Here is a 25783-nt window from a genome sequence, read left to right on the forward strand (position 1 = left end):
GTTTATATCTCAGACCATTGAACACGGATGAGCTGAACAAATTGTAAGCTAAAACGGACCCCGTTCTTCTATTGGTATGATCGCCCCTAGCGGGAGAGTCCCGAAACTTAATTCAACTCATAAGCCTTATGTTATGGTTTGAGTCGAAAAAAATTTCAATATTGGTCGGGGCGTGACGCTTGAAAGGAGCTGCCCTGAATGAACCACGCCTCGTGTCTCAGTTGTGACGTCAGTGCCTAGGTGAGACGTCCAGGGCTTAGTTTCTTCAGTGAGCGGCGGCCATGTTTTTTTACCGCTTTGGTTCTACGAGTGCCGTCACACCAAGGCTTCTGAGATAGCTCTGTGGTCTTAGGTGCGCTCATCAACATAAAATTGACAAAATAGAACAAGTTTCAATATTGGTCATTTGGTCGCGGGGTGGCGCGACCACTCGAATTCAAAATTATCTATACCCTCAACTTTCTACTATCGATTTCTATTCTAAGGGGACGTCAGCACGGAGTTAACTATCCAGTTCAACTATACGCTTTGTTTTTCTTAATTCTAGATGGCACGTTTAATTCATGAATTAGAAGATAGCGTTGGAAAGCGGGCTTCGCTTGAGAAGCAAAGTTCAATGTTACATGAAGAAGTAAGGTCTCAAGCACGACAAATTCGTGTTAAAGGTTCCCATATTGAAGAACTTCAAACTCAGTAAGTTTGTATGGACATAATTGTAGATTATAGAAAGATTTTAAGTGAGTAATTGAGTAATTGGAACTATTCAAGGAACTTAGCCAAGTTAGCCATAGTTACCTTAACCTAAAATCTTTTCGAAAAAATTTCAACGTTCTTGTTTAGGTTGTCTTATCCCATTCTAGTCTAGTAATCGTATTTTATATTTTTTAATAGAGTTACCACCACATTTAGAATATGGTGTAGCTTTTGAACCAAATTGCGAAACCCCTGAAAAGTTTCAATTAGATTCAAAGAAATATTCTACACCAATTTACTTTAGGAAAAGTATTAAAAGGGCCAAAATGGACTTGAATTTGTCACCAATGTGAGTTTCCCGCAACCCTAGCTCTATCTGCAAACAATCCTGTACAAATAATACTTCTGTTAAAACCTTAGATATATAAATAATGAGGATAATGATGACGATAACGATGGTGAGGATTATTTGGAAGATAAAAATAAGAATCGAATGGCTACTGTGGAAGAAGAGGAACTAATGGGCAAGGGTCTAGAAAACATAGAGTAAGCTGTTTATGTAAATAGAAATAATACTTGAGAGATGGTGCAGCCAGTATAAGGATCCAAGATGGCGGCCACTCAAGGTCGAGGGGGCGGGTTTTCCCGTTCTCCTCACTTTATCTGTCAAAATTTGATTGATTGATTGTATAGGCTTATAACAAAAGATGATTTTGTAGGAATAAAGACCATAATATAAAGTGAAAATTATTATTGACAAATTTATTCTAAACGTAATAAAACTAATTGCAGTTAACATACACAAAAAAAATGTCTGCAGACAAAACCCCAATTAATTAAATTACAGAAATTATATATATATACAACTTTACAAATTAAAATTTACTTAAGATAACCGTAAGGGGTTGTGGTGTAATCTGGGAAAACTCTTACTTTATCGACGACGGCTTGATATGTTTTAGTTTGATCAATAGTAATTAAAGTGTGATTAGGTAAACGTCGGATTTGAGGGCCAATGGGTACTTGTACCGAGTTCATTTCTGGTTTACCATCGTTGTTTACGCCTAACAACTTTTTCATTATATCGAAATTTACATGGTTTTCTGTTGACGAATTTAAATAAAATCCTTTAACTTTAATTATGTTAGTGATTTTTTCTGTTGCGGGGTCGTAAATATTCATGGAGTAATTTTTTGCTCCTGCGCTTCCAAACTCACAAATATAGGCGTCTTTGCCGTATGGTTCTAGCTCGTTCTTTAACTCACCAAGATAATCTCCTGTGGGTAGTATAGGGGCTCCATCTGGCGAGAGGTAGATAAGGCTGTCCGTATCCATATAAAAACATAAGTCTCCCACCATCTCGAGATGTTTTAAAAGATGAAGGCGTGCCATAGTCGTAGTATAGCACGCTATAACTACGTTTGTATGTTTGTGAGCTATCTCGTTTTCTGCAATGTCAGTTGATTTGACTAGAATAGTATCATCGTTTAATGTCAGTAGACTTTTAACCTCTTTGTCTGGGTTAAGAAGTAGTTCGTACAGGGTTTTTGCGTCTTTTATTATATCTGTTGAGGTGTGTCTCGTGTTTTGTCCAAACTTCCCCCAAAAAGAGTTCAGCATGAGTTTACTAAGGCATCTTAAGCCTTCATTCTTTTCTATTTTATTTATGTCTAAATAGATCCCCTCGACTTCTTTGTAATTTTTGATGTAGTTTTCTTTATCCTCTTGGGTGACGCAATCAGCAGGGAATCCGCTAGCAAGGGTTTTATATTCAAGGAAGGCGTTTACATAGTCTTTAAAAAGCCCGCCTTGTTTGGTCTTGGGATCGTATTGGGTTATTTTGTACGACCAGGCTTCATACATTCGAGTGATTTTGTATCCTCGCTCCACGGCGTACCTCAACTCATCGGTTACCCACGTGCCCCGCAGTTCTCTTTGATCGGGTGTGTGGGTGCAGTCCCCCAGGAATTGAGTTTTGCAACAGGTGTAACAAAGGGGAAAGGTTAACTTCCCGTTTATCCTAGCTGGCAAAACCGGATGTATCAGGTTTTGAGCCGGAAGTACGTCGCATTTGAGAAGCCCATCGAATGAGAAGATGTCGGGAAAATTATCTAGAATAATTTTAGGATGTCCGATAGGAATTTTTCCCGTTTTGTTGACGAAAGGGTACAGGCTAGTGAAATCCACGTAGTGCATTTTTTCTGTACCCGTTGTTTTATGATACAGTTTGTTGGCGCTGCAACGTCCCCCGAAGAAAGCGTCGCGAGGGTTCAGTCTTTTGGATGTTTTAACGCGGATGTCGTTCCGTTTTAAAAATTCATTAATTCCAGGGTTATTTGTTTTGTCTTGTTCCCATTCACACTCCCATTTGACATTGACTGTATATCCCAGGGCCTCTAGTTTGCTAATTTTCTTCTCAGTTCTCGTGTATCTTGTGTTTAACGTTTCAGTAGGGTCACCATGTAACATCTTGTTTCTATTGATGGGAAAGTGTATTTTGCATCCATGATAATAGCATCCCATATATTCGAACACTTCTTTGTTGGTTGAACAATAGCCGTCTACCTTTAGGGTTTGGATTTTAACCTCTTTGCCCCTAAAAGAAGATTGAATAGAAATATTTCTCTCGTGAGAGGTCCATTCAAGCCATTCAATGGCGCCTAAAGACTGGTTCTCACCAAGTCTGTAATAGTTTGTTGGGATGATGCTAATGGTGTTCGATTTGAGATAATTTTTTCGATACACATAGGAACAGACCCCTGGCAGGGTGACTGATCCACAATTAAATGGACCTACGCTCGTAACTTTTAGTAGGAGGGACCGAAAAGTTAAACATCCTAAAAATAGGAGTAGAGTGTCGTTTTCGCAATAATAATAAAGCTCATTTAAAAAATTAAAGCCTTTGCCCTTACTGACTTCTGAGGTATGCCATTTCATAAAGGAGTCCAAGTTTTTCCTGGTAAAGTACTGACAACCATATGCTTCTGTAGGTGGTAAAGTATTTTCTAACACGTAGTTAGTCTCCTCCTGTCTGTCAATATCGAACGCGTGATCCACTACGTTGAAAAGAAAATGGGGAAAGTACCCCTTGGCGGCGTTAGGGAGGCCGAAAGTAGCTGGAAACTTAGATAAAGCGACGGGAATAAAATTGTACGAATCGAGGAATAATAGATTCGATAGCTTCATCTCTAAAATGCGCGTACCGTTAATTAGGTTGAAACATTTTATCTTTGTTTTCTATTATCCTTTTACATAAAACTGTTTTGCCTGATCCTGAAGGACCAAAAATAATTAAGTTTCCAGGTGTAGTGAATGGTATCATGACTAATACTTGAATGAAACTAATTTGTAATTATCATTCATACTTAAACACGATTAATTAAAACGCGCGCGCGTGGTTCGCGACCCCCCCCCACCCCCCTAAACGCGGTCGGAGGCGCCCCCAAACGGCTCGCGGGGAAGCGCGGGTAGGCCAACACCACAAACGCGTTGACATCATCTTGCCTTTCACTATGGTATCTTCTATAAGCCTTTAACATGATCTGTCACTATACGAGATGGTAAATACCAAAGAAGCTTGACAACTAAAGAAATGCTGAGGGGAATTTTTCAAAATCTCCTTAAAAGGAGAGATACTTGAAGAAACTTTTTTTTGTCCAATGACATGGCTTCGGACCAATTTGCCCGCGAAAATTTTTACCCTTGTACATGCTAACCATCTTGGAGTCACTTGTTTGATCTCGAACACGCCCTGACCATAGCAAAAGGTATAAAAGGTCTAGGTTCAGACCCCAAAGACATCACTTTCTTTCGAATCAGCTATGGACCACCAACAACCAATGGATCTTTCTTCAACTAGGTAAGAAAAAAACTTTTTAAAAACTTAGTTTTTTAAAGAGAGAAGACCTAAAAAATCTCTCTCTATAGTTATGTGTACGGGGTAGACACCCCGTACTCTCCCTGTGAATATTCCGACTCGTCGGAGTCGTCCCTTTCCGGGACCCCAGATGCCCCTCAACGCCGGCCGCACTGCGTTGTGGGGCCACAACGGCGCCCGCCAACCCCATCACCGCCGCCGCCCATGCCACCAACCCCACCGACTAGCCCGTCACTCCCGCCCACCCCGCCACCGACGCCCGAACCTCAACACTATTACCAACCTCTCCCGGCCATATACTATCCATGGCAAGCCATGCCTCGGCCGGGAGAGGCTGACTTAAATGTCAATAGTGACTTGTAAGTGATACCTTTTATCTTTGGGGTAATATAACGCGAAATTATAATTTCTATTTATTCGTAGCCTCGTTTACCAAATCCAACTGTACCTGGTGGTACTTTCGGAGGTCATTGGGGATGCCGATTATTTAAATGACCTGCTGAACCAAGTTCGGCAGGTCATTTATAATCATTCGATTTTTATCCCTGATGAGTAAGTATTTTTAAAAGGTTTTTATTCCGTAAAAAATTTTAAACCAAATTTTTAAACCAAATTTTATAATTTTTGTTACAGCCTCCTGGCCTTTAACTGCCGAGGGTTCCGGTAAGCTAAATACATTTCTTATACATAATATTAACAAGTAATAACTAATTTTACTCTCTCTCTCTTCCTTAGTGTAACCCTCGAGCTAGGGCAGTTGGCATTGTACCGCCGGGTACGTTTTTTGGAGGTGCCGGCGCCTGCTGCACTAGTGTTCGAGAACTGGGATGACGTACTATTCCATGGGTTCTCGGCACTAGTGCAGATCCTCATCCGGCCGTGAAGCGGCGGGGGGGGGGTAGAGCGGGGGTGTAAAAAAAAATGTAAAAAAAAATCTTATTTTTTTTGTAAATTTTTTTAAAAAAAATTTGTAAATTTTTTAAAAATAAATAAATTCTGATTTGACTTTATATACTTCCCTTTATTTAAATTAAGCTTATATTTTTACCTTCAAAGTTTAGTTTTTCTAAACTTTAATTTCATAGGCTTAAACAGTAGAAGATATGCTTAGTATTAGCTATATAAAATATAACAGTTTTTTAGTTCAATTCAATTTATTTTAAACATAAAACTTATAAAATTAAATACAAATAAAATTAAAAATGAGTTAGTAAATGCATGCGTGTTTTTAAATAAAATATTTGACCAGAAATTACAGAAAATAAATTATAATTATAAAAATAATTTTCAAAATTTTCTTCTTGTAGAACATTGTTGAATTTCGTCACGACCTGGTATGACGTTATAAAGTTGGTGAAATATCCCACCACAGCGTCGAATTTTTCAGGTTGGTCATCTAAGCAAGATATATGATCGGGGTCCCCGTATAAATTGTCATAAATATCATTATAAATTTCTATAATGATATCCGCCATGTGTGTAAACACAATTGCATGGTTATTTATCTTGACGAGATGCTCCTTTACAGCTCCTGAAACGCGGTTCAATGCCGCTGTTTCCATACTGGTCAAAACAATAGAGTCCTCCCTTATTAAGTCTTTAATATGGCATGTGTTATGGTACGCCACAACTGTTGTCTTTTCATTAGGGGTATCGTTTAAAACGATTTCGAAATTATTGGCTTCATGGGCGGCAGTCCAGCCCGCTAAAACGGGTAAGCGCGGCATCAGCTTTTCCCAGGTTTCCGTAGAAATGGCGAAGCTTTTTACCGAGTGCTTTCGGCATAGACGAACCTCAGGATCCAGGGTTCCGTTCACGAATCCAGTTGTTAAGAACAACTCTTTAGATATATGGAATCTGCCGTTAATTTTACGTTCGTTAGTTACACCTATCTTCCTTTTGGGAGCTTCTTGATTTTCCATCTCGCAGGTTTAGGATCTTCTCGAATAATGATGCTCTACTCAATTGAATCAGGGGTTTTTATACAAAATTTCTTACGTAGCTATTGCGAAATATCTATTGTCCTTAACTGTTCCATTGTTAGACTGTAGGCGTATTTTTATGTCAAAGTTCTGAAACCACAGATTAAGGAATTCCAGCACCCCCAAAATCAATAAAATAAATAATACAATAAGTAGTTTTTGAGGATTAATCTCCAAGATCTGACGAATTCTCGACTGCCTTTGTGTACTTGACTCCATAACGACTTACGAGTAAATAAATTATACAATAGTAAACTTGACCTATTTATCTATTAATAGACCTGTCAATCTTTGATTGATTGAAGAAATATTTTCTTAACAATACATCTTCACGTAATGTCGTAAAAACCCCGCTAATGGAATGACGCATCATCTCTTTTGTTACAATCCTTTTGTTGAATTACCAAATCTATTGACGACTCATCCTTTTGTTACCATCTGCCACCTGGATGTCAATCTTATGTCACCTATTGTTGATTGACAAACAATAGTAGACGTGTTTAAACACGTCCGGAAGGTCAACGTACCATTGGCCAATAGAAGCTTAGGTAACCTTCCATCCCCCCCTGTTAATAAGCCTAGAGAAATTTAGTATAAAATAACGCGAGAAAAAATCAGAATATCGCATTCGTACTTTAGATCTCGTAACATCAAGATGGATCCTGAATCACTTCGCTGGAATTTGGATGAATTAGCTGTAAATAGGCCTTGGCCCCTAACTTCACTATACAAGTTTTATTTTTTCCTATGTGCCTATTTACACATCGACCCTGCCAATGTACCCTCAAGTTTACCCACTTTTATTACGAATGGAGGTTTAAATATAATTCAGACATTCCTTGATGTCATTGAATACATGAGAACCGTCCCTAGAACACCGGAAGACTGCGATACAATTGACCAACTAAACCACTTAAGTAACTTAATTCCTAGACCTTTAAATATTTCTTACGCCGATCGCATAGAAAGACGCCGGAATGAATTACTACCCACTAACCAGGAAGAATCCTTAATAGCAGATTTCAACAATCCACAATACGATATAGAGATGGCGGCATTTTTGAATCAGGAATGTCAACAAAACGACCCTTTTGAGTACCTATCTCTGAACTTCTCCGACTACCTACCCAGTGAACAAGAATCTCTCATGGACTCGGAAGAAGCCGAGGCCAATATGTACGATCAGTGGGGTGGCGGCTACCCCCCTTCACCTATTCAGGATGTCCCTCATTGCGAAATCTTGGAACAGAGCGAAAAATTCTATGAACAGTTTAATATGTATGGTAGAGAATTAGTTCTAAACATCACTGATGACCCCGTTGACAGTATAAGTAGTATTACAGAGCACGTGTTAAATGAGTACAGAGCAACAGATTATGTAAAAATAACATTGAGAAGCTTAGGTATAAATTGCAGGTCTGAATTAGAATTATCCTTTAAAAGACTAGACCAAGTAGATCCCTCTATTCTCTTTGACCAACTAGCCGAACTGCTTTACGACGACGAAATTGAACATTTTTTTCAAGGTCCCATAAAAATAATATTCCATATAGTGAGAATTCCCGAAGGATACGCCCGATCAAGTCGTCGTCATCTTAAACCCTTCAATATTTTCTCTAAAGATAGGCGTGGAATACGTCGGATTACGAGTACCGATAATCTCTGTTTGGCCCGAAGTCTTTGTGTAGCTATTTCGCATCGTGACTACATGAACAACAAAAACAACAAAGAGGCCAAAACCCATTACATGACCATATCCAAAATAACCACCGGAAACACGTTGCAAAAAACAGCGGCTTTAGAGCTATGTGAAAAGGCGGGAGTCGCCCTAGACGAATGTGGTACCCCCGATTCTTTTCAGAAATTTAAAGTTTATTTATCGGCTTACTCCATCTTTGTCTATAAATTCGAAAATAGGGTACCCATTTTAATATTGGGCGAAAACGACCCTACAGACACCAGACCACGCCTCTTTCTACTTAACGAAAATAATCACTACAATGTAATTACCAATTTAAAACCATTGTTTAGTCACGAGTACTTTTGCGAGAAGTGTCTCACTCCCTACTGGCGTATTCAATCTCATAAATGCAACGACTGGTGCTTTAAATGTATGCGTCCCACTATTTGTCATGGCCGTGAAAAAACATGTGGGTCATGCTTGCGAAAATTCTGGGGCGACGACTGTTATAACAGTCATTTGATCCCAGCAGGTAACAAAAAACCTCTTTGTGAGAGGCTCTACCTTTGTAAAAATTGTTTTAAAACAATAGATTTCGCAAACCGCAAGACTAACCATACTTGTGGAGAAATGTATTGTCAAGTATGTGGAAAACATCAACCCAGCGATCATTTATGCTACATTCAAGTGATAAAGGACAAAAACCCCAGCGCTATCCCCTCGAAAAAACCTTGTCGTAATATACCGGAACTAATGTTTCTTCGATGTGGAATGTATACAAACAAAAATATGTCAAGAGAAGCTAGGGGCGTATGAACATCAAGCTATCTTATGCGTCAGTATCTCAGTTTGCGAAGATTGTATAGAAGAACAATCCCTAGATTTTAATTGCATCAAATGCAACCAATTTGGACCTCGCAAACAACGTTTCACTGGTGGAAAACCTATAGCTGCGTTCCTAGACTACTTAGTCAGCTTATTCAACGTGAAGAAAGTCATTGTTTTATCGCATTTTGGCAGCAATTATGACAACCAGCTATTAATTAGGGAAATAATTAACAGAGACGAGAAATTTGTACCTGAATCATTGAAAATTAACGGTACGCGCATTTTAGAGATGAAGCTATCGAATCTATTATTCCTCGATTCGTACAATTTTATTCCCGTCGCTTTATCTAAGTTTCCAGCTACTTTCGGCCTCCCTAACGCCGCCAAGGGGTACTTTCCCCATTTTCTTTTCAACGTAGTGGATCACGCGTTCGATATTGACAGACAGGAGGAGACTAACTACGTGTTAGAAAATACTTTACCACCTACAGAAGCATATGGTTGTCAGTACTTTACCAGGAAAAACTTGGACTCCTTTATGAAATGGCATACCTCAGAAGTCAGTAAGGGCAAAGGCTTTAATTTTTTAAATGAGCTTTATTATTATTGCGAAAACGACACTCTACTCCTATTTTTAGGATGTTTAACTTTTCGGTCCCTCCTACTAAAAGTTACGAGCGTAGGTCCATTTAATTGTGGATCAGTCACCCTGCCAGGGGTCTGTTCCTATGTGTATCGAAAAAATTATCTCAAATCGAACACCATTAGCATCATCCCAACAAACTATTACAGACTTGGTGAGAACCAGTCTTTAGGCGCCATTGAATGGCTTGAATGGACCTCTCACGAGAGAAATATTTCTATTCAATCTTCTTTTAGGGGCAAAGAGGTTAAAATCCAAACCCTAAAGGTAGACGGCTATTGTTCAATCAACAAAGAAGTGTTCGAATATATGGGATGCTATTATCATGGATGCAAAATACACTTTCCCATCAATAGAAACAAGATGTTACATGGTGACCCTACTGAAACGTTAAACACAAGATACACGAGAACTGAGAAGAAAATTAGCAAACTAGAGGCCCTGGGATATACAGTCAATGTCAAATGGGAGTGTGAATGGGAACAAGACAAAACAAATAACCCTGGAATTAATGAATTTTTAAAACGGAACGACATCCGCGTTAAAACATCCAAAAGACTGAACCCTCGCGACGATTTCTTCGGGGGACGTTGCAGCGCCAACAAACTGTATCATAAAACAACGGGTACAGAAAAAATGCACTACGTGGATTTCACTAGCCTGTACCCTTTCGTCAACAAAACGGGAAAAATTCCTATCGGACATCCTAAAATTATTCTAGATAATTTTCCCGACATCTTCTCATTCGATGGGCTTCTCAAATGCGACGTACTTCCGGCTCAAAACCTGATACATCCGGTTTTGCCAGCTAGGATAAACGGGAAGTTAACCTTTCCCCTTTGTTACACCTGTTGCAAAACTCAATTCCTGGGGGACTGCACCCACACACCCGATCAAAGAGAACTGCGGGGCACGTGGGTAACCGATGAGTTGAGGTACGCCGTGGAGCGAGGATACAAAATCACTCGAATGTATGAAGCCTGGTCGTACAAAATAACCCAATACGATCCCAAGACCAAACAAGGCGGGCTTTTTAAAGACTATGTAAACGCCTTCCTTGAATATAAAACCCTTGCTAGCGGATTCCCTGCTGATTGCGTCACCCAAGAGGATAAAGAAAACTACATCAAAAATTACAAAGAAGTCGAGGGGATCTATTTAGACATAAATAAAATAGAAAAGAATGAAGGCTTAAGATGCCTTAGTAAACTCATGCTGAACTCTTTTTGGGGGAAGTTTGGACAAAACACGAGACACACCTCAACAGATATAATAAAAGACGCAAAAACCCTGTACGAACTACTTCTTAACCCAGACAAAGAGGTTAAAAGTCTACTGACATTAAACGATGATACTATTCTAGTCAAATCAACTGACATTGCAGAAAACGAGATAGCTCACAAACATACAAACGTAGTTATAGCGTGCTATACTACGACTATGGCACGCCTTCATCTTTTAAAACATCTCGAGATGGTGGGAGACTTATATTTTTATATGGATACGGACAGCCTTATCTACCTCTCGCCAGATGGAGCCCCTATACTACCCACAGGAGATTATCTTGGTGAGTTAAAGAATGAGCTAGAACCATACGGCAAAGACGCCTATATTTGTGAGTTTGGAAGCGCAGGAGCAAAAAATTACTCCATGAATATTTACGACCCCGCAACAGAAAAAATCACTAACATAATTAAAGTTAAAGGATTTTATTTAAATTCGTCAACAGAAAACCATGTAAATTTCGATATAATGAAAAAGTTGTTAGGCGTAAACAACGATGGTAAACCAGAAATGAACTCGGTACAAGTACCCATTGGCCCTCAAATCCGACGTTTACCTAATCACACTTTAATTACTATTGATCAAACTAAAACATATCAAGCCGTCGTCGATAAAGTAAGAGTTTTCCCAGATTACACCACAACCCCTTACGGTTATCTTAAGTAAATTTTAATTTGTAAAGTTGTAGATATATATATAATTTCTGTAATTTAATTAATTGGGGTTTTGTCTGCAGACATTTTTTTTTGTGTATGTTAACTGCAATTAGTTTTATTACGTTTAGAATAAATTTGTCAATAATAATTTTCACTTTATATTATGGTCTTTATTCCTACAAAATCATCTTTTGTTATAAGCCTATACAATCAATCAATCAAATTTTGACAGATAAAGTGAGGAGAACGGGAAAACCCGCCCCCTCGACCTTGAGTGGCCGCCATCTTGGATCCTTATACTGGCTGCACCATCCCTTACTTGTTTTGTGGACGGTTGAATTAGTATACAGGTATTACTAAAAACGCTGCGTATTCGTTAAAATATTGTTATATGCTAATAGCTGTAATACGCAAATATTATTGAAGAAGATACTTCAAGCACTACCAAAAATTATACTTTAAATATTAATCAAAATACTGATACTGGGTATCAAAAATATAAACAAGTAATTCACGTGAAAAAATGTCATTGATTCTATTTAATATAATCGTAGGTAACAGTTTTATAAGCAGGTAGAATTCTAACTTTATCCACTACGACCTGATATTCTTTGGTCTGATTGATCGTGATCAGAGTGTGATCTTGTAGACGTCTTATTTGAGGGCTTATAGGGACTTGAACCGAATTCATTAGGGGTTCACCTTCATTGTTTACGCCTATTAGTTTCTTCATTTATTCAAAATTTATATAATTTTCAGTTAATGAATTTAAGAAAAATCCTTTAACTTTTATGATATTAGTTTTTACGCCCGTATTAGGGTCTAGGATGTCCAAAGAATAGTTATTGGGTCCAGCACTCAGCCATTCGGAAATATAAGAATCTTGTCCATAAGGTTCTAGTTCATTTTTTAGTTGCCCCAAATAATCGCCAGTGTGTAGCAAATGCGTACCATCTGGTGAGAGGTTTACTAAACTATTCGTGTCAAAATAAAAAGAAAGGTCACCGACTAATTCAAGGTGCTTTAATAAATGTAATCGTGCCATAGCTGTTGTGTAACAAGCGATAACTATGTTTGTATGTTTGTGTATGATCTCGTTTTCTAGAATATTTTCATGTTTTACAAGTACTGTGTTTTCATTGATTGTTAATTGACTTTTGACCTCCAAGTCTGGATTTAGTAGTCGGCAAGGATCTTTGATTATTTCGGTAGATGTGTGTCTGGTTTTTTGGCCGAATTTACCCCAAAAACAGTTAAGCATAAATTTGTTAAGGCATATGAGATCTTCATTTTTTCTCTACTTTAGTGATATCTAATTCTACACCCTCCACGTCTTTGAAATTTTTGATATAGTTCTCTTTATCTTCTTGAGTGTGGCAATCTGCAGGGAAGCCAATAGCCAGTGTTTTATACTCTAAAAAGGTATTAACATAATCTTTAAACAGTCCTCCCTGTTTTGTTTTGGGGTCGTGCTGTGTCACTTTGTTTGACCAAGCCTCGTACATTAATGTTATTGTGCAACCATTTTCTACTGCATGACATAACTCGTCGACTACCCATGTACCTCGCAATTCTCTTTGTTCTGGAGCATGTTCGCAATCACCTTGAAACTGGGTTTTACAACATGTGTAACATAAAGGAAATGTTAATTTCTCGTTAATACGAGCAGGCAAAACGGGATGAATTAGGGTTCGGGCCTGTAATACGTCGCGTTAAAGAAGGCCATCAAACGAAAATATGTCAGGAAAGTTGTCTAATACTGTTTCGGGATGTCCTATAGGTATCTTGGAGGTTTTTTTTGATGAAAGGGTATAAACTGGTGAAATCGACGAAATGAATACGCTCAGATCCTGTTGTTTTATGATATAGTTTTGTTGCGCAACATCTTCCACCGAAGAATGCATCACGGGGGTCTAATCTTTTCACTATTTTTTGCCTTATGGCATTATGTTTTAAAAACTCGACTATTTCTGGTTTCATTGTTTTTTTCCTTTTGCCATTCACACTCCCATTTGACATTTACTGTATAATTGAGGGATTCTAATTTAGCTAACACGTTCATGATTCTAATATATCTTATAGTTAAAAGTTTGGGCGGGGTCTCCGTGTAAAGGAGTGTTTCTGTTTAAAGAAAAATGTATTTTTCACCCGTGATAAAAACAGCCCCAGTACTTAAATATTTCCTGGTTGATCTCACAAAACCGTCTACATTATTTTTTTGTATTCTGGTTTCTTTCCCTCTAAAGGAAAATTGAATAGATATATTTCGTTTGTGTGCTGTCCACTCCAGACATTCTATAGCTCCTATGGACTGATTTTCGCTATAATAATTAACCGGTATGATACCTATAGTATCGGGTTTAAGATAATTCTTGCAAAATACATGAGAGCAAACGCCGGGAAGAGTAATTGAGCGGCAATTACTTTAAAGAGTAATGTACGAAATTTTATGCATCCTAGGAATAGTAAAACCGTGTCGTTCTTACAGTAATAATTGAGTTCGTTCAAGAAGATGCAACATTTACCTTTACTATCTTCGGAGCTATGCCTTTTTAAGAAGGCAGATTACTTTCCAAAACAAAATTGGTTCCGTTTTGATTATTAACATCAAAATTGTGTTCTATTACATAAAAAAAATGTGGAAAATACCCTTGGCTGCGTTGGGTATACCAAAAGTAACGGGAAACTTTGCTAAATCTACAGGGATGAAATTATAGGAATCCAGAAATAACAAGTTAAACAATTTCATTTCTAAAATTCAAGTTGCGTTTATTTTCTAAGACGGAACGAATTTCTCATCTCGATTAATGATTTCTCGTATTAGTAGTTGATTATCATAATTACTGCCGTAGTGAGATAGTATGATGACGTTCTTAACGGCATGCAATTGCATTAAATAATCTAAAAATAATTATATAGGATTTCCACCTGAAAAATATTGTTTACGCTTACCAAACTGACTACAAATAATACACCTAAAGTTTAGGGATGTTTCTTCTACGTAATGCTCACAGACAGTTATGCAAACTAGGAGGATAGCCTGGTGTTAATAGGCACCTAACGTATCCTGACATACCTTCGTTTGTATACATTCTACATCAAAGAAAATGTACTAGGGTTAATTTTCTACTTTTCTCATATTTTCATCATGCACGCTGACAAAATCTCCAATCCCACAACGACGCAAGAGACGACTATACCCTTAACCCAAAATGCGAAAGGCAGTGAAACGGTGCTGAAGTTTAACGACTTCACTTTCGGTTCGGGTTTTTTCCAGGTAATGAGGTTCAACATCGCGATTGTTTGAGGCTTCGTCCAGCGAAACAATCGGTGTTCCGTGTTAAATAACAATCTGAAAATTGGTTAATACATTTTTAAAAAAACTGAATCAATTGAGAATAGCGGAACTAACACTTTTCGAAGAAGTTCCATCTTGGCGGTGTCGTTCTTCTGACTCGAAAGCGGTATGTATCTGAATTCAGAGTACGGTGGTTCTTCTTTAATGTGAATTGACTCGGAGTAGATCCATTTGTTGCGATAGTTCGCTATGAATGATTTCATTTCCATGTTTGTTAAGTCGCCTTCTTTGATGAGGCAGGCGCCACGCTCTTCGTTCAATAATTTCACAATACATTTGCTATTAAAAGGAATTAATATCGCATCTCGAACCCCTTTAAGCAAGGGGTTTTCCTTTACCTGTTCCAATGAGCGAATATTGAAAATAAAGGAAAAGAGAGAACTTAAATAGTATAAATCTTCACCCATTGCCGGTAGTAACCGTGTTCAAATGATCGGTCAGTGATATAACCTTGAAGTTTCGGTCCAGTTCCATCTTTAGCAAAAATATCAGTAAACTTATCCAGGGTTATGTAGTTTACTTCAGAAAATTGACCTCGCATGGTGGCGCCAACATATGCCAGGATAACTGTAGAGGCTAATAACCAAACTGCCAGAGTTATTTCTTCAAAGGGTTTGCCTTGTTTTTCCTCGGAAAAGCTGAAAAATATTGTGAAGTTAGTTTGCAAAATTGTAATTTTCTTGTTTCGTGGTACACACAGAATAAAAATGCTGTAAAATAAACACTATGGTAATGGCAATAGGGTATGCCATCAAGATGATGTTAATTTAATTGCGCATCCTCCTTGTTTTTAATACCGTCAACAATACTGTTTTTCTAAACAGTGGAACTAACAGTTTTAAGTATTAATTGTTCGTGTATTCAGGGGCGTTCGTAGCTTTTAAATAACAGCTTCAGAGGTTGTTTCAAGGACAGTCTTAACCGTTGATTATATTGTAGGGTTCATTGAAAAAACCAGCACTATATGCTGTTTTACTACCAATAAATCACAGTTGCATAAAATGTCGGCTGCTGTAAAAATAACAGCAAAATATGTGGTTTTAAACTCACTAAGCACTGTGGATTAAAACGTGGTTTGCTGTGAAAATAAAAACACATCATGTTGTTTCAAACCGCTTATAGTACACTAAAAAAATAGGGTTGCTGTAAAAATAACAGCTCTTAGAACAGTTTTAAATCCCTGAGCTTATTTTGATAAAGACGCTCTTTGCTGTTAAACTAAAAGCACTCAAAAATTTATTAAAAACATTAAGCTCTGTTGGTTAAGCTGCAACTTGTCAATTATATAAAGCGACTAGCTGTTTTTAACAGACTATCCATTAGAGTAGATTTATACTGGTTGCTGTTATACACTCTTAGAAAATCTGGTGTGCTTTAACATCTTTAAAAGTAGTTTATAGGGGTCCAAATTTGACACCATTACAGGTGTTAATTTACACCCCAGAAAGGGTTTAATAAAACTTGTTTGAGCAATTAGTGTCAAAGATAAGAATAAAATGGTGCAACAGAGGTTCAGTTTAACACCTTTTTAACTCTTATATCAAACTGAAAGTTAATTTTTACTCCCTTATGAGTGTTGTGCAATTCCTTAAAGGGTACAGCATAACACCTTTCCGAGTTTAAATAACGCTTTCTGAGTGTCGCATGACACCTTCCTGAGTGGTTGATTTATCAGCAAATAGCGCTATATGCTTAGCAAGGTTCAACCTTGAGAGAACTTAAGAGGACAGTTCTAACAAGCAAGGGTAGTTCTCGCATCAATGTGAAACTACATAAAAAGTTCGCCACTTGATCGACTTCAAATCCAGCTTGAAGCTGCATGGTAAGTTGGTCATTTTCACCGACTTAATAACTTCTGAAAAAGGCAGAAAGTTATAAATTTGTATAAATGCATCGGGTTTTAAATTGGTTTTGGAGGCCCTAATATCCCAGCAGTAGATACAGTCGTATTCCGTAAATTTAATAATCTCTTTTCACGAAGAGTTTTTCGAGCACCAAAAACGCGTTTGACCTAATCTACTCTACCATATTTAAAAAAAGAAAATCCCTGGAAGTGCAAGAACTTGGAACAGTTTGGCACTAACGACGTTTTTGAAGCGGAAATTTCTCTAACTGTATAACTAAAGTCGACGATTTAGAAGTTAGTGTACGGATTATTTTGAGGGGGCTAACTTTGAAATTTGGGGGCGCTATAGCCCCATAAAAGGCCTAGCGACGCCACTCCAAGAATGTCACATAACGCTTTTAAGAATGTCGCATAACGCTTTTAAGAATGTCGCCTAACACGTTTCAGAGTGTCGCCAAATACGATTTGTACATTTTCGGTCAATTTTAGAAATAAGTAGGTTGAAATTATTATGAAGAAGAGAAATTGCAAAGATAAAAAATTGGTTTAAAATTAGCAATTCACTGACTTTCCAAAATATTTTTATTTTCATATGGGTCCTTTCATAATAAACGCGGACCTTTTCCAAAAGGCTTGGCATGGTTAGGTAAGATTAGGTTATATTGCTTCAAGGTTTAATTTAAAGCGCTTCAAGGTTTAAATTAAAGCGCTTCAAGGTTTAAAATAAAGTGCTTCGCTTCAAGGTTTAAAGTAAAGTACTCAAGGTTTAAAGTAAAGTACTTAATGTTCAAATTATAGTATGCAAAACTTTAATTTACGGTGGATTATACAGTAAAATATACGTTAAATTTATACTTAATAGTGTAACTATCTGTGTTTTTAATTTTACACTACTTTATTCTTCACGGCAGCATACGTTTTTCCCGAAAAACAGCAACGTTCTGTTAATAATAACATATCCTGCACTTCCGTTTGAGAAATAAAAACTAGCTGTTTTTTCCACAGTCGTTAACATAAAAAAACAATGTTTTGGTGTATATTTAAAATTAAGGTAATGTAATTTCAAAAAACAGCGACTACCTGTATGTATTAAGGCTTGTTAGAGGTTTTTCTAGATAACAGCATTAAACAATCAAAAACATGGTGAAAACTATTGTTTATTTGACATTAGTTTCTCAGTGTGTAATATAGAATCATTTGTTGGAGTGAGAGACGTTCGGAGGAAATGAGCTTCAATGTTAAATTTTTACGTTTAGATCTTAGTCAGCTCTCGAAGAAAGAACAGGAAGAAGCGTTTTGCTTTCAAGTAACTGAAGGAATTCAATCCCAAAAAACTCTACTTATTTGCATAACGCCATAAATGGCTTAAAAAGTTTTAAATTACCGGATTACGCCACTTTGTCAAAAACCTACGATCTCGTTTCTACTAAAAGCTTTCCACCAATTTTCAAATTTATACATAATACACCGATGAGATATCGCGTTTGATCTCTCCAGAGGCTATAAATATTTTTAAATAACAATACTTTACGTTCATAGAATAATGTTAATATCAAGTTCCAGACATTGTCGAAAGAATTAGTGAAGATTTTCGTGATAACATTTGGTAATTTTGGTCTTCGTCGTTTTGAATTATACAAATACAAGTGGACGGATTTTCTTAGCGACAAACAAAAAGAAATGATGAAAATAGAAACCACCAAAAGAAATACGCTCTACAATTAAATTAAAAAGTGAAAGGGAATATTTCTATCATTCATATTAGTCATCCAATTTGTTATTAAGCTTACATTGCCATCCATTTCTAAAAGTTGTGATACTTTTTTTATTTCCTGTTCGGGTTTTGAAGAAGCTGTGACGATCTTTACGGAATGGAAATAACTCGGATAAAAGTACGTATTAAATTCTCTGTAATGGTAACGCCCACCTTTCCACATCCAATGCATGTCTATGTTCTGAAATTGATTTGAGCTATGTGTTATAACGTAGACCGAAACCATATTGAGATTTAGTTTTTGCTAATTTTAATCTTTTTTGTGAAATTTAACTAAAATTTCAAACATATGGCCTGAAATTTTAAACGTACTTTTGTCCAAAAATAGAAGGGTTTGTTTGCTTCGCAAAATCTTACGACGAAATTTCTGAAAATGAAATGCAATATTTTTACAAAAATATCTCAACTTCGTACTAGATAAATAGACCACTGATATCAATAATTTTAAAGATATAACCACCGTTTTAATATATATAGCAAAAACTGAAAAATCCTATTGTAGGGAATCTTCATTCCCCAATGGGTATATCAATTACATTCTTGTTATTACGGATAAATAGAGTTATCCATAATCGACTTCCCTTCTCTGTTTTTATTCACTTTTCGTTAATAAAAACTAACTTCTATTAGAGTTTTCATGATTTAATTACTCGATTCATATTAACTATGAAATACCTATAGTGTTTTGGCTTCAGATGCAATCTTCATTACACTAAAAACTTTGACCGGTGCCGTTCGTAAGGAAGAGTTTTTATTCAATAACTAAATAAATGGAATTTACATTAATTCTCTTAAACGTCAGTATTTTGAATTAATTTAAGTTAAGTAGCTATTAGAAACGTTATTCCTAAATCATATTAAACTTCGCTATTGTTCGACTTATTTCAAGAGAACACCCTTTTCACAAGGTTTGTATATTAAGGCTATATAAAGCGCTTGATTCTCAGAAAGCGATTAGAAAAACCGCAATTGCGAGAATCTTTGGTGGAAGCCCTGCCATTGCGAGGCTACATAACCCTAGCTGATCGTCGCGTATATCTTAACAGTAACGATGATAATGAAGTAGAAACCAATGTTGCAGGTTGGTTTCTATTTGTTATAAATGGAAGTCCAGTAAATGGTTTTGTTACAGATTGGTGTATATGTAGTTTAGACTAAAGAGCAGGAGATGGTGGTGTTAGATGCCAATAAGTACAGATTAATGTTTATATGGTATGCACGAAAGACTAGTGCATGATCCTGTTGTTCGAAGCCAGTAAGCGCACATTGGTTTGTATTTGGTATAGATGGAAAACTTTGAAAGAATTGGCGGATAGTTTGCCGATGAAGGGATAAAGGCTAGTTAACGAGCGGAACTTAAATGAAATAGATGACATAATGAAGTACAATTTTCGGTATTTCTGAGAACTGCGAACGCGGTCCAGAAATTGTGAGGATGTTTACTCCGATTGGCCAACTGCGAACGCGGTGACACAAACACGACCAGCGTGCCTCTCCCTGACGCCATTGCCACATGGAGAGGAAAAATTATATTCAAACCAGTAAAATTTAAGTTCCACCCTCCAATATGAGAAATGAGGAGTTATGAGTTAGCTTCTGAACTGAGTTGTTGTATATGTTGATTGTCAGCTGGACAAAGATTATCAACATACGGTTTGCGAAAATTTTGATTTCAATTTGGTCTTGGGAATGCAGCTTTGTTTTACGGTCTGCCATTGTTGAAATGCTAAGATGGAGATTTGATGTGCTTGGTGGTTAGCCTTCAGTGAACGATTTTATTATAACTAACTATTTGCGATTACAACTTCGTGCGTAAATATTCGAGGACAAAAATACAGATTGGCGTCTATGTGGATTGGAGGGAAAGCTAGGCTGATGAGGGTATAATAGTCAGAAAAAATATGGGTTGGACTTAAGTGAGATAGCTAACGTTGTGCGATATAGATTTTCTAAATTTCTGTAAGCCGTGAAGTCGGTACAGAAATTGGAAGCACTTATGATCCGATTTGAAATCGTGAAACAGTGAAACATGTCTCTGTGAAATTCCGGCTTTGGACTGCTGCCGTCAAGGCCCGTAGCCACGGGGGGGCACCAGGGGGCAATTCCCCCTCAAAAATATATCCTGCCCCCTGAAATAAGATTTCGGTTTGCCCCTAAATGCCCCCTCAAATTTTTCAAGGCCCCCTTATCAAATTAACTTTGTCCAAGTAATGAGTATTTTCATTTTGGTACACAAATATCAAAACTATTTAGAATGTATATTAACATATTTTAGACTTTATTGGCTTTACCTGTGTATACAGGGTGTTTCTGATAAGTCTGCCATAAATCAAGGGGCGTGTTCTTTGGGTCAAACTGAGTGGAAAGTGTCAAAGAACATGGGGTGTACAAGAATTTGCAACGAAGATATGGCCCCCCAAACATTGGCCCTTAAAACAAGAAAATATTCGAAAATGTAGACTAAAACAAATTCAGCCTTATCAACTTGTTTAGAAATATGAGACAATTTCAATAGTTTCCCTCTAACATCGTTATTGAACTTTCACCTGACAGAAGTGTATAAAATGAGTAGAAGTATGCCTACTCTAGTAAAGTAAATTCAAAGTATCATGGTACCTTTCGGTTGGTATTACTTTTATTCTTAACAAGTTAACATGGACGTTACAGGTATTGTTCAAAATGTCCACCAACGGCGTTAAGACAAACATGAACCCGTCTTTCGAAAGATTCTTGGACATGTTGGAAGATTCCTGGCATGTTCCTGATTGTTTGACAACCTTCAATAATTCGTCTTCGCAAGTCTTCCTCATCACGGACTTCATTCTTGTACACGATGTCTTTGAGATGACCCCAAAGATAGAAATCGCACGGATTTAAATCCGGAGATCTGGCTGGCCACGCAACTGGTCCTCCACACCCAATCCACCTCAAATTAAACGTAGCATTAAGATGTTCTCTAACTGCACGGCTGAAATGTGGGGGTGCCCCGTCGTGCATAAACCACATGTCACGAAGTAATGCTAACGGTATGTCCTCGAGTAGTTCAGGTAAAGTGTCTCTTAAGAACGTGAGATATGCTTCACCATTTAGTCTGGGTGGAAGAAAATGCGGACCTAGTAAATGATTACCGACAATGCCGCACCATACGTTTAAAGAAAATTGCTGTTGGTGACTTCTAACACTAGTTGCGTGTGGGTTTAATTGGCGCCATTCGTGGTGGTTGTGATAGTTCAGAATTCCATCCCGGGAAAAATGTGCCTCGTCGGTTACTAAAAGGACCCGTGGAAATTGATTGTCCTCTACTCTGGCCAAAAACCACTCGCAAAAGTCGATGCGTCTTGGATAATCTGCCGGGTTAAGAGCTTGCACCTTTTGAACATGATACGGGTGAAACTGATGTCCGCGGAGAATTCGCCAGACCAAAACGTGATTAACATGTAATTGTCGTCCAACTTGTCTGGTACTTGTCGAGGGGTCCTCATCGAACATGGCAAGGACGTCTTCCTCGATTTTCTCCATGTCTTCTGGAATGTCTCGCTCTCGAACGTTGTTGGGTTGTACTTGTCCGATGTCCCTCAAGCGCCTGTCAACAGCCTCGAACGTACGACGATTTAGTATGCGTCGTTGCGGTAATTGTTCCTGGTATCGCCGCTGTGCTTCCACTGAATTGCCCTGCGCCAGTCCATACATGAGATGCATGTCTGCATATTCTGCATTGGTATACGCCATACTGTACTACCACACGTTCGTTCGAAGTGATACTGTGACGTTATCAACAACATCGCGTTACTTTATAGCAAACCACCGTTTAGTTTTTACGTTTGCGTCATGACTGTCAGCATTGTTTTTTATTCACAGACTTCATTCTTGTACACGATGTCAAAAAAATCTTTGAGATGACCCCAAAGATTTTTTAGCAAACCACCGTTTATTATTTACGTTTGTGAATAAAAAACAATGCTGACAGTCATGACGCAAACGTAAAAACTAAACGGTGGTTTGCTATAAAGTAACGCGATGTTGTTGATAACGTCACAGTATCACTTCGAACGAACGTGTGGTAGTACAGTGTGGCGTATACCAATGCAGAATATGCAGACATGCATCTCATGTATGGACTGGCGCAGGGCAATTCAGTGGAAGCACAGCGGCGATACCAGGAACAATTTCCGCAACGACGCATACCAAATCGTCGTACGTTCGAGGCTGTTGACAGGCGCTTGAGGGACATCGGACAAGTACAACCCAACAACGTTCGAGAGCGAGACATTCCAGAAGACATAGAGGAAATCGAGGAAGACGTCCTTGCCATGTTCGATGAGGACCCCTCGACAAGTACCAGACAAGTTGGACGACAATTACATGTTAATCACGTTTTGTTCTGGCGAATTCTCCGCGGACATCAGTTTCACCCGTATCATATTCAAAAGGTGCAAGCTCTTAACCCGGCAGATTATCCAAGACGCATCGACTTTTGCGAGTGGTTTTTGGCCAGAGTAGAGGACAATCAATTTCCACGGGTCCTTTTAGTAACCGACGAGGCACATTTTTCCCGGGATGGAATTCTGAACTATCACAACCACCACGAATGGCGCCAATTAAACCCACACGCAACTAGTGTTAGAAGTCACCAACAGCAATTTTCTTTAAACGTATGGTGCGGCATTGTCGGTAATCATTTACTAGGTCCGCATTTTCTTCCACCCAGACTAAATGGTGAAGCATATCTCACGTTCTTAAGAGACACTTTACCTGAACTACTCGAGGACATACCGTTAGCATTACTTCGTGACATGTGGTTCATGCACGACGGGGCACCCCCACATTTCAGCCGTGCAGTTAGAGAACATCTTAATGCTACGTTTAATTTGAGGTGGATTGGGCGTGGAGGACCAGTTGCGTGGCCAGCCAGATCTCCGGATTTAAATCCGTGCGATTTCTATCTTTGGGGTCATCTCAAAGACATCGTGTACAAGAATGAAGTCCGTGATGAGGAAGACTTGCGAAGACGAATTATTGAAGGTTGTCAAACAATCAGGAACATGCCAGGAATCTTCCAACATGTCCAAGAATCTTTCGAAAGACGGGTTCATGTTTGTCTTAACGCCGTTGGTGGACATTTTGAACTATACCTGTAACGTCCATGTTAACTTGTTAAGAATAAAAGTAATACCAACCGAAAGGTACCATGATACTTTGAATTTACTTTACTAGAGTAGGCATACTTCTACTCATTTAATACACTTCTGCCAGGTGAAAGTTCAATAACGATGTTAGAGGGAAACTATTGAAATTGTCTCATTATTTCTAAACAAGTTGATAAGGCTGAGTTTGTTTTAGTCTACATTTTCGAATATTTTCTTGTTTTAGGGGCCAATGTTTGGGGGGCCATATCTTCGTTGCAAATTCTTGTACACCCCATGTTCTTTGACACTTTCCACTCAGTTTGACCCAAAGAACACGCCCCTTGATTTATGGCAGACTTATCAGAAACACCCTGTATACCAGATACACTTGGATATTTTACTTGATATATCCCTGATTCACTTGTACAGACTGTTAAAGAAGTCCTTGCGCGTTGCGTTTTTCGTACATATTTTACTATATTTCAAAAACTATTCAAGCTAGCGCTCTCGAGTAAAGTGCGTTATAAAAGTTTTGCATTCCTCTTTCATATTTTACCCGTTCCACAGTTGTCCTTTGCATACTTATACCGGAAACCGGAAATGTCAAAATTATCAACTTTGAAAATATTGGATTCTCGAGGATATAAATGCGATTTTCGGATTCCTTGGGGTCGATTCATATTTGAAAAGTTTTTACCAAATTCAATTCGGATGAATAGGTCACGAGTAATCAGCCTTTACTCAAAATGTGGCAACTTCGATTTAAATGGCGATAATTCATAATCGAGTATCGAATCTTTGTCGTAATAATGATTGTTAGATGTTATGGCACTAAATGACTATATATATATGATTATCTTGTGGCGCAATTCTTTGAAACAATTCAGGCGCTCATTAAAGGAATGGTGAAGTGGAAATAAAGTAATTTTTTATTGATTCTTCTAAAAGACCAATCTGCATAATGAAACATCCAGGAAATAACACCGAACGATTTTTAAACGACAATTAGTTTGAAATTTTATGGATAATTTTAAATAAGGATCTCCGACCAATCACGTAGCGCCCTGCTTTTTTATCAACAATTTTCTCTTGGCACGCTCCGTGTTGAATCAATTTATCGCGAGATTTTAAAAAATTTGCGCGATGTGACAATTGTGGCGCGAGACATAGAGTGTGCCACGAGAATTTTGTTAACAAAAGGGCACGGCGTTACGCGATTGGTCGGAGGTCCTTATTTAAAATGTAATTTAATTTATTTTATTGTGCTTCAAAAAATATTGAACATGCTATATAAAGAAGAATAGTTGTGCACATTTAAGCCTCCCATTTTAAGCTTAGCTTGTTGTTGGGAGGCGCAGTTTAAGTAATACAATCTTTTTTTTATTAGGGGTTAATGAGTTAGTTGTGAATAGTGCTTTAAACCGAACACAGTTATCTGATTTGTGATCCGAACAGATGAAATATCTTTGGTTTACTTTAGTTATTAGTTAAACAGTTGAGAGCCATTTTCACTTCAGATCAGATGCCTTTTTATGATACACATTCCCACTGTCCCTATCTACTATCTAGCGAAACCACAGCCAAGGGAACGGGCTTGGCAAAAACAGCGGGGAAAGAAGACCCTGTTGAGCTTGACTCTAGTCTGACTCTGTGAAGAGACATGAGAGGTGTAGCATAAGTGAGAGGTTGCTCGCGGCCGCCGGTGAAATACCACTACTTTCATCGTTTCTTTACTTACTCGGTGAAGCGGAGAGCGAACCGTAAGGTTCACCTTTCTAGCACTAAGCGACGGGCTCTCGTGGCTCGGCGCGATCCGCTCCGAGGACAGTCTCAGGCGGGGAGTTTGACTGGGGCGGTACACCTCGCACGCTACAAGAAACTTACCAGCACAAAGTCAGCACCTACGACACTCCGGAGGTCCGTGCTGCTGCCCAACTTCTGTGGCCAGGGAAAACCATCCGGTTTTCAGCCTTCGTTGTCTCGGCCAGGGGCGCATGGTGCCCATTAAACGACGCTATCTGCGACTATCTCCATC

The 25783-nt window shown here is 38.2% G+C and overlaps 3 protein-coding genes across 3 annotated transcripts; 2 read left to right on the forward strand and 1 right to left on the reverse strand.

The window, feature by feature from the left end:
- Nucleotides 1-1575: 1575 nt before the first annotated feature.
- Nucleotides 1576-4760, reverse strand: LOC149665676 (uncharacterized). Its single transcript, XM_089842090.1, has 3 exons — nt 4649-4760; nt 3606-3881; nt 1576-3530 (listed from the first exon to the last, which is right to left on the reverse strand). Exons 1-3 carry the CDS (start codon nt 4758-4760, stop codon nt 1576-1578), a joined length of 2343 nt encoding a protein of 780 aa, XP_089698216.1.
- On the forward strand, nt 4162-5453 carry LOC149665677 (uncharacterized). The gene is made up of 4 exons (XM_089842091.1): nt 4162-4929; nt 4994-5122; nt 5204-5233; nt 5306-5453. Exons 1-4 carry the CDS (start codon nt 4775-4777, stop codon nt 5451-5453), a joined length of 462 nt encoding a protein of 153 aa, XP_089698217.1. The 5' UTR covers nt 4162-4774.
- A 1754-nt stretch (nt 5454-7207) lies between these two features.
- On the forward strand, nt 7208-11654 carry LOC149665678 (uncharacterized). The gene is made up of 4 exons (XM_089842092.1): nt 7208-7249; nt 7385-8765; nt 8826-8969; nt 9031-11654. The coding sequence occupies exons 1-4, from the start codon at nt 7208-7210 to the stop codon at nt 11652-11654; spliced, it is 4191 nt and encodes a 1396-aa protein (XP_089698218.1).
- Nucleotides 11655-25783: the final 14129 nt, after the last annotated feature.

The sequence above is a fragment of the Phalangium opilio genome, unplaced genomic scaffold (genome assembly GCF_054372755.1).
Source record: "Phalangium opilio isolate 3A_F unplaced genomic scaffold, DU_Popi_V2 ptg000061l_1, whole genome shotgun sequence".
Classification (NCBI taxonomy): domain Eukaryota; kingdom Metazoa; phylum Arthropoda; class Arachnida; order Opiliones; family Phalangiidae; genus Phalangium; species Phalangium opilio.